Source organism: Epinephelus lanceolatus, chromosome 18 (genome assembly GCF_041903045.1).
Source record: "Epinephelus lanceolatus isolate andai-2023 chromosome 18, ASM4190304v1, whole genome shotgun sequence".
Lineage (NCBI taxonomy): Eukaryota > Metazoa > Chordata > Actinopteri > Perciformes > Serranidae > Epinephelus > Epinephelus lanceolatus.
Window position 1 is genome coordinate 7,979,918 of NC_135751.1, and position 9,227 is coordinate 7,989,144.

The following is a 9,227-nucleotide window of genomic DNA, read 5'->3' on the forward strand; positions in this document are numbered from 1 at the left end:
TTTTAAACAGAAAAAGGCTCTGCTTACCTTATTTGGTGGCGCCACCTGTGTGTCTGACGTACAGCCCAGTGCTCCCGATCTCTGGCTTCGACCTTCCTTGCCTCCTGGCTGGCTGCGCCACTTTAGGTGACAAAAATCGGTGCCTGGTATTGGGCCTGACGGCTCCTGACCCCGTCCTCCTTGTTTCTTCTAAAATGTCTTTTGTTGTCAATTCAGTATCTTAGGTTCGGCTGGCAGGTACTTACAAAAACACTGGAGATAGGCAGAATCTGGTGCAATCGAGTTTATTGTGTTCACAGGCAACAACACAGACAAACTCACGAGTCAGCCTCCGGAGCACGACTGAAAACCTGCTTTCAGCGCTCTGGCTTATATGCTGGTGGAGGTCGAAGAGATCTCCACCCATTTCTGTAGTCCTTCCCATTTTGATCCGTTTTTACTGGTAGCAGACTTTTGCCTTTATTCCTGCTCAACTGGAATCTGCCACCAGTATTTCCGGAATCGCTCTCACTCTATTTTTTAAAAAACCATGTGATCTCTGGGGACTCACATGCTACAGTCCCTCGTGCTCTATTTTTGAAAAACGTGATCTCTGGGGACTCACATGCTACAGTCCCTCGTGATACAATCATTTGAGTGTGTGTGACCTTTCCCCGTCTTATATAGTGCATTTAGGCAGTACAATAAAGTGAGTGTGCTATCTTCTTCACACAGCACGTGGCAACTTATGAGTGTCACTATAAGTTCAAAACATCATGTGAGTGTAGGTTAGTGCATTTATATCATTACACAGCGCATGATAGGTTATGTGTGTCAATAAGAGTTCACAACTGAGATGTCACTAAGAGTTCACACTGTTATATTGCATATTACACATGAATGCAGGATTAGTTTTTGCAAAAGTCTACACACTAACATGGTTATATAGCTATTTGTATCTTATCCAACTTATATGGTCTAACACCTGATGAGGGTTTTGACTTTTACACTACACTGTCACCTGCTCAACGCATCAGTACCTTCGGATGCCGTGACAGTAATAGCCAATAATGTCAAAATATCATTTACAGACCGATTTAACAAACGATCACTGCTGCCCGACCCGCAGGTCCATTTGCGGGTCCCGCGGGTTACGGGTCGACCCGCGCATCACCACTCAGCTCAGTCTATAAATGCTGTACACAACAGTAAGGCTACAGACATTATATTCTATTCAGGCTGGCAGAACCAGCAGCGCATCGGCTCTACAGTGCACGGCACTGCTGATTAACCATTTTATTGCAGCACAAGAGTGTCTGCCAGCAACCAGTTATTTGCAGAGGCTTCCTACAACTTGTTTCAACGGTTGCAATTTAATCAGAAGACAAATTAAACAGGATGAATAGCCAATGTGATAATCAAAAGAAAGCATAATATAATGTACTGAAGGAGACTGTTGTGCCATCACATTTTTTTGTGGTTTGAGAGCAAAGAGCCAGTCGCCGCTGTGCAAAACTCTGCAATACAATTGGGTCCGAAAAAACCCCGGAGATAATTGATAATAACTTTGATAATATCGAACGGTCTCCAAGATTGTTTTCAACTTTATTATAAGCAAGTAGCCACAGCTAGACAGAAACTGCTTTTCGACCTGTCACTCCATCAAAAGTTCATCGGAGCCAGCGGCTGCCAACCACTTGTCACAGTGGTTTCTTTTGCCAAACCAAGTGACGTTGTGCAGCTTAAGAGAACCAATGTCTGAGGGCCACCCGAAGGACATCACTCCACCTCTGTGTTCCAGCCGGTTTCATTCAGCTGGGAAGTCCGGGAGCGGCAAGGCGACAGTTCGGGGCTCCTCGGGAGAATCAGGAGAATGATACAGTGCTGCTAAGAAAGTAGGCAAAGAATTTCCCTCACCAACAGCTGTGCATTGATGAGAGTGATGTTGAATAGGAGATTTAATTATCTTGATCTTAATTTAGGTTTCCTTAGGTAAATGGATTTGCGCATCCCTGCGTTCCCAATTTATCTATAGTCACATACTCTCTCACTATTGCCAAACTGCATAACTTACATGAGTGTTACTTCTTGTTTTAATCCGTGTATACATCTTACTATATAATGACGAAAACTCTGTGGGTGTGTCTCTCTGTGTGTCTGTTCCACGTTTTTCTCCTGACTGACTTGGTCAATCCATGTGAAATTTGGCCTCCATTATTGACCCGATCAAACAAAATGGGGGCGCTAGAGAGCTAATTTCTTATCTAGGTTTAACCACCATATCGATTTTTACTAAACTTGGTAGATATGTAGAACAGGATGCCGCAAGGTGACTGGAGAAATTTAACTGTAATTGGAAACTGGGTGACGCTATAACAACAGAAAAATGCTTAAAAATGGCTAAAATGCGACCAGTCGCTGTGGCTCCCCCTGTAGCCGAGTGTTTTGTTTTGTTTTTCTTCTAATTTTTGGTATGACTAAGTCATGGTATGGTATGCTGTACATAATCATGGAAACTGTCAATGTGTCATTCTGTCTGTCCCACGTTTTTCTACTCACTGACGTGGTCAATCTATGTGAAACTGCACATAGGCATTGAGGATTGGCATAGGCAGAAGGTGACAAAGCTACCAATAGGTATGGACTAGAACTGTTGATTTTGTGTTATTTTATATCATCCTCATTCATTTACTCATTTGTTACACATTTAGCCTAAATAAATTTTCATTTATCGCCAAGTAGTTGTCTGTGTATATCTCATTTGTGCAGGAACTAAAATCACTGTAAAGAGAATTCATAACCCAAATATTGAGATTGATTCATTATTGATAAGCGTGCTGACGATTTAATAATTGGTTTACGGAGTTACTAATTTGATAAGTCGCTTCCCTCATTGGGAGGGTGGTACCCAAACTTTATTACGAGTGCAAACATTCTAGGTATTTCTGCTACACATACTTGTAACATTTATGTACATAACCACATCAGAACCATATAATATCAAACACAAGTTTAACACTACAGTTTCTCAAAAAAATACAAATGTTATTGGGGACCTGCTCAAATGACCACCTGTGGGTCCCAGTGACTCACTGCATTAAAAACCTATCAGCATCACTGTCCTGAGGATTGGCCACATCATCAACTCTTACACTTACACTCTTACACTTTTTCCATTGACACGGAACTATAATTCACCCATCAGTCCATTCTAAGCCTTGTATCATTATCTGTGCATGTTTCCTCTTTGCTCCACCAGAGGCACCCTCAGCAGACGTCAAGCTGGCAGCCGTAGCAGGAAAGAAGGGCAAGAAGGCTGAGGAGGAGGAGCAGCCTGCAGCGCCCGCAGCACCTGCAGCAGCAGCCGCAGCACCAGAGGCGGCGGCAGCAGCAGCAGCAACAACAGCAGCAGCAGCAGCAGCAGCAGAGGAGGAGGAAGAGGAGGAGTATGTGGTAGAGAAGGTTTTGGACCGCCGAGTGGTCAAGGGCAAAGTAGAGTTTCTGCTGAAATGGAAGGGATTCTCAGAGTGAGTAAGAGTCTGTAAAAACATTCTTTCTCTTTTTTTATTTAAGGATTAGTTTTAGAGTTGACAGAGATTGTAGTTTTAAAAAATTGCAAATAATGTAAAAAAATAAAGTATGCGTATGGTATCACTCACCCAGAGTTAAAAGTTCAATTTTTCAGGTTAAGTCGAAGCCCTGCAGATGATTTTAAGAATGGCATTTTAAAAAAAAAAACAACAAGAGAAAAAGAAATAAGAAGAAATAAGAGGAACTATTTACTGCCTCAAACAAGGACTGACTGAGATTTTACTAAAATATCCACAATTCATTTCTTTTTGCCCCCATCTTTCCAGTGAGGATAACACATGGGAACCAGAAGACAACCTGGACTGCCCTGACCTTATTGCCGAGTACATGCAGAAACACAAAGAGAAGGAGGAGAAAAAGAAGGAGGGCAAGAGAAAAGTCGTCAGTGAGGCCTCAGGAGACTCTGAGGAGCGAGGGAGCAAGAGGAAGAAGGAGGAGGTGAGTGAAAATAGAGGTTGTTCCAGACTTAAGACTTCCTGCAGTTAGCCAGCTTTATCTCCGAGTTGTCTGTTATTTCTTCTTTGCTCGTGTGTTTTCTTGATCGCATATTTCTGTCTCAAGGGTGAGAAGGCCAGAGGTTTTGGCAGAGGTCTGCAGCCAGAGAGGATTATTGGAGCAACAGATTCCAGCGGAGAGCTGATGTTCCTTATGAAGTGGTGAGTCTTCACTGTTAGTTTATAAAGGTTCTGTAAGATGGCTCTAAGGTGGAATTGCTCTTTCTTTGAGCTGGTTTCAGAGCTCAACAGTATATTTAACAAACAATACAAAATGGACTTATGATGATGAAACACAATGTGGAACCAGGGGGAGTCTCATTAACTAGGCAATAAGAAGTCTAGAGAAGATCTCTTGTTCAAAGCCCAATTTCAGCTGCAGCTCGAACGCAGAGCTCTGTACAGCAAACCCCCATTCATACAGGGCTTACAGGTTGGTTAGATTTGGCTTCATCATAGAAAGCATCAGCCAGGAAATGCTGAAGCTGATCATTTTGTAATGAGAACAGGACACATCAAATGCAGGTGAAAGATCACCCAAGCTTATAACAAAACATAGGTGAAGTCATTTAATCACCTTAAGAGCTCCTAGAGCAATAGTTATCCATCAGTCAAGGCTCAAAGGTCCAAATTTTTCCTTAAGGCCAAGACAGACCAAACCAACATCAGAGAACTAGTGGCATGAAAGGCCAGCTGTTGCATTGCCTCACTTTGCTTGTGTCTCAGCCAAAAAGTTGCTCTTGAACACACTGCAAACACTACAGCCAACGGCCAACTAGCACAATCATTCTGCGCCCGTGTGAGAGGAAATAACTCCATACTAGCAGGTGGCAGTGGTCTGTATTAATCATTCATATTCATTCATTCATTCACACATTCATTGTGGGTCAACAGACAAAAGCACATACTGCATTTAAACAATGCTGCTATGAGATAAAACAGGATGTACCAGCCTGGCCCGGTGTCTCACTCCACTAACTTCTCACTACGGCAACATTAGCTGCTCTCTTTCAACAGTGTTAGGCTAAAATAACATGCATTCAGGCTGTAGTTTAACCGAGCTGTTCTGTCAAGAGATGCAGCAACTTATACTAACAGTGTGTCAGCAAAAGGATAAAGTTACGAAAGGAGGATGTCTCTGCTAGCCTCTAGGTTAATTTATGCAGTGTAAAAGTGCGTAAGCCAATAACGGTTGACCAGCAAAACAAAAATGACAGTTACTATTGAGCCGTATTACTTCTGTTCAATGATCTTGTTCATTCATGTTTTATGGCTGTTTGAAGAATTTCGCCTTCAGGCCTTTAAGCCAGATAGCCCTGAAGTTTCAGGAAAAAGATCATAGTTTAGGTTAAAATGAAAAGATTTCTTCCAGAAAGTGCTCTCTGACAGAAAGCCCTGATGGTTAACTTGTCCCATGTGCTGTTTTTTGTGTGTCAGTGGAGGAGATTTAAAGGAAATTTTACTGCACTTAACCAGTTTATCTTTTATGAGCAAAAGCAAAAAAGAAGAGGGCTGATGGCTTCTTCTGTAACACACTGTTAAATGGGCATATGATACCGATTACAGGCCCCTGAATAGCATCGAATCAAAATCATATCGTGGCAGACTTTATCATATCAGTAAATATTACATTGTAATGAAACTAGCGATTTACACCCCAAATGTTTGTAAGCAGGAGACACGGTTGGCATCAACACCTAATCGTGCTATGTAGGAAAGCAGGAGCTATGTTAGCATAGAAAAAAAAAAAGAACGGCGAAGAGAACGACTTTGCCATAATAAAACCCATCAGTGTGTGTTTATTGTTGGAGGAAATAAATTGTGTAACACTTTTCTCTCTCTTGTTTTTTCTCCCTTTACCCTTCTCTGCCTTGTTTGTCTTTCCTTTTCCCCCCTCTCTCTACTTTTCTTTCTGTCTCTTGCATGTTGCTCCTCCCTTTGTTCTCCCCTCTCCTCATCTTGATTTAAATGAACAGGAAGAACTCAGACGAGGCTGACCTGGTCCCAGCCAAGGAGGCCAACGTCAAGTGTCCCCAGGTGGTCATTTCTTTCTATGAGGAGCGCCTCACCTGGCACTCTTACCCCACAGAGGAGGAGGAGAAGAAAGAGGAGGAGAAAAAAGACTAGAGGAGGCAGGGGGTGCAAAGACGAAAAAGAAAGGAATTGTTGAGGTGCAGGGCGGGAAATCAACTATTTGCTGGTGAACTGTTAATTACTGGTAATTGATTCTAGCAGCCACTTTGGCAGTGAAAGTGGAGAAAGTCCAACTGCTAATGTAGCTGACAGATGTTTGTTTTCCTGCCCTGAGAGGAAACGGCGTCCTTTCCTCAAAAGATGCTCCCACCTGTATCTCGACTGACAATGTACATTTTAAAGAGGTATTTTGACACTTGTCCCTCTTCTCTAAATGGTTTTCCCTCACCAAGAACATGTCACTTGATGGGAGCTGGTGTCTATGTTCTGCTAGTATTCCTCCTTGGTGTCAAAAGCTAAATATTGAACTGAATACAGTGAGATGACTATAAAAGTTTGTTCCCTACATTTGGTGACAGGTGCCTGGTGTTGGAAATACAGGAATGCAACGCAAGCTGTCAAGCTACCTCTTTAACATGTGTGTTCATGTGTGAAGCAAGTTGAGTATTTGGCTGTGGCTGGCAAGTTTGTCTCTCCTCCCATTCATGATCCTCATTTAGGCGGCTCGGAGAGCATAAACTTCCCTTCCTGCTCTGCCAGGATACATTGGAGGGAACTTCTTTTGGAAGGGAACGAAGTGAGCCGAGGTATTAATGGAGTAAAAGAATGGACAGAAACCATTCGTCTCTTGCAGTATCTGTTCTCTTTGTGCCACCTGGGTTCTCATTATTTTCTACGTAATGTCGTTCTTCAGTTGAAACTCTCAAACGCCAAATGACGACTGTACTTTTCACTCCAACATGGACAGTTTGACAAGAAAGGGGCTAGAGTCTGTTTGAAAAGACTTTGTCCGAACATGTCCTACCAGCCAATGTGGCAGCCGACCAGCCAACTGTTTTCAGTCATTCCAGCCACGGATGATGCTGCACCCCACAGCTTGTTCCTCACTTCCTGTTTAATTCTTTTATTAAAACTAATGAACAAGTCTGTATTTTACTGAACTCTTAGTTGAGACGTTTTGCCTTACTGATCGAGCTTCAAAGGCAGACTTTTCTGTGAATGTTAAACTGTCAAGCTGCCATATTTCATGTGGTGTAACCATATATATTGTATATAGGAGGATGTTGCACTCTCCTACTGATTTTAAGTTAGTCTTGATATTTTCTTGAATACAGTCAGCACAACAGCTAGTCACATAGAACTAGTAAGCACTATAAATTCAGCCACCATTTCACGACGACAGTATTTGTCTTGTAGGAAGCCAGATAGTCTCCTGCCAACAGGGCTGGAAGCAAAATGACAACTTACAGAAGTCATGTAAGTTACTTCTGTAAGTAACTTACAAGTTGTAAGTGCACAACTCATTCTTTGGCAGCTGTGGCCGTTTTGACTCCCACATTTCTCATGTCATTTTAGCAATTTTATCAAATTACTTTTTAATGGAATGATGGCTGGTTGGATACCTGCCAAAGTGGCTGGTAGAGTGTACACACAGTTGCAAAATCCCCATATGGCAGGTTGTAATTTCCCACACTGCTGGAGTGATGAAGAGGTGCACCTTTCAAGAAGCTGAGATGCCCTTTAACCTGTAGATTAGACAGGCAAAGATGATTTAGTTAGAAACACATTATACAACAAGGCTGAAAATCTTTCCACTTCAAAACACAGGTTGAAGGTGTCATCAGCATGTGGCTTAGTGTGAATGAAATCCTGCAGCCTCTTGGCCTTTCTTTGGCTTTTATCCCTGGTGTTAACCTACCAGAGTGCTGCTGTCCAGTTTATTTTTTTTTAATGCATTGCTTGTGGGATTAAAAAAAAAAAAAGCAAGCCAGAGTTAATGTGTCCTTTTTTTTACAAGGTGGAGCTTTTGTCAATGACGCCGAATTGCAAGAATAAGTAACCAATGCTTAAAGGTGGAGTCAGCGATTCTGGAGAAAGATGGTTGATATTTGAACTCAACAGCCAAACAAATACACCTTGCACATCAGAGATCCTTTGAAAGGTGATGGTATTGTTTCCAATGTTATTTACTTTTCACTACTGTCATGGTGTGGCTCTGCTTCATAGGCGAGGACATTAAAGAGGGAGAGCAGCCGCCACACTGTTGTGTAGCTCGTTCCAAGCCATTTTGTTGCTGATTTTTTTTTTCCATTTACTGAGTGTGCACAGAATGGGCAGCTAGTCGACTGTGGGGACATGTTCACAGAATTTGACAGAAAAGTGTATTGGATTAGAATTGCTGACTATATATTGAGCTTCTGTTGCATGTTTTGATGGGTGTACATCAAACACATTTCTCTGCAAAGTAAAGGCACCTCCTCTAACTTGTTACTCTGTAAATGCTCCCCAGTATAACCAAAAATGAACTGTCACATTAACAGGTGTTGGATAAGAGAACTATCAGTGTGGGAATTGAAGAGCCATATGTTGGTGAATTGTCAGCTGTAGTTTGTACATTCATTTACTCTGCCAGCCATGTTGGCCCATAACCAGCCAACAAGCACGTTTGGCTGATGTTTAAACTGGCCTTTTAACTGTTCTGCTGCTTTGGCTGGTAGGTGTTTTCCTGATGAGACCGCAGCTCTGTCACTCAGTAGATACACACTCTGTAACAAACACACCTGGGTTTTACTGCTAATAGTGGAGATGATTGAGAGTACGTTCAATATCGTCGCCATTTCCACTTTTGTTTTTAACCTTCACACACTCAGCTATATATGTTTTCTAGGCTTTATTATTTTAGTGTGCACCAGCCGGGCAACACTCAAGACTTGAGTTTTTCGCAGTTCCTCGTGCTTGCAGACCGTGCTCTGTTTAACACGTTTTGATAGTTGCATAATCAAAACAGGATAGAAATCTTGAATTCTGCATGATTTAACATGACCGCTTCATATGAGAGTTCTTTCTCTGCTACCTAATGTTTCCCAGCGTTTTATGTTTTGAATGTGGCCCGGCTGTGCTTTTTTTTTTTTTTCTATGTATACTGTATTAAAGCTAGCGTAGTAGCTTTCTCTGTTAGCAGACCTGGGA

At 42.1% G+C, this 9,227-nt stretch overlaps 1 protein-coding gene across 1 annotated transcript; it reads left to right on the plus strand.

Annotated features, from left to right (window-relative positions):
* The first annotated feature begins 1,733 nt into the window (after positions 1-1,733).
* cbx1a (chromobox homolog 1a (HP1 beta homolog Drosophila)) lies at positions 1,734-4,230 on the plus strand. The gene is made up of 4 exons (XM_078161648.1): positions 1,734-1,812; positions 3,239-3,506; positions 3,837-4,008; positions 4,132-4,230. The coding sequence occupies exons 1-4, from the start codon at positions 1,734-1,736 to the stop codon at positions 4,228-4,230; spliced, it is 618 nt and encodes a 205-aa protein (XP_078017774.1).
* Positions 4,231-9,227: the final 4,997 nt, after the last annotated feature.

Coding starts and splice junctions, on each gene's coding strand:
- cbx1a (XM_078161648.1), top strand. CDS start 1,734: ATGTCTGAGGGCCACCCGAAGGACATCACTCCACCTCTGTGTTCCAGC. Junction 3,507..3,836: donor AAATGGAAGGGATTCTCAGA/GTGAGTAAGAGT, acceptor CCATCTTTCCAG/TGAGGATAACACATGGGAAC. Junction 4,009..4,131: donor GCAAGAGGAAGAAGGAGGAG/GTGAGTGAAAAT, acceptor TTCTGTCTCAAG/GGTGAGAAGGCCAGAGGTTT.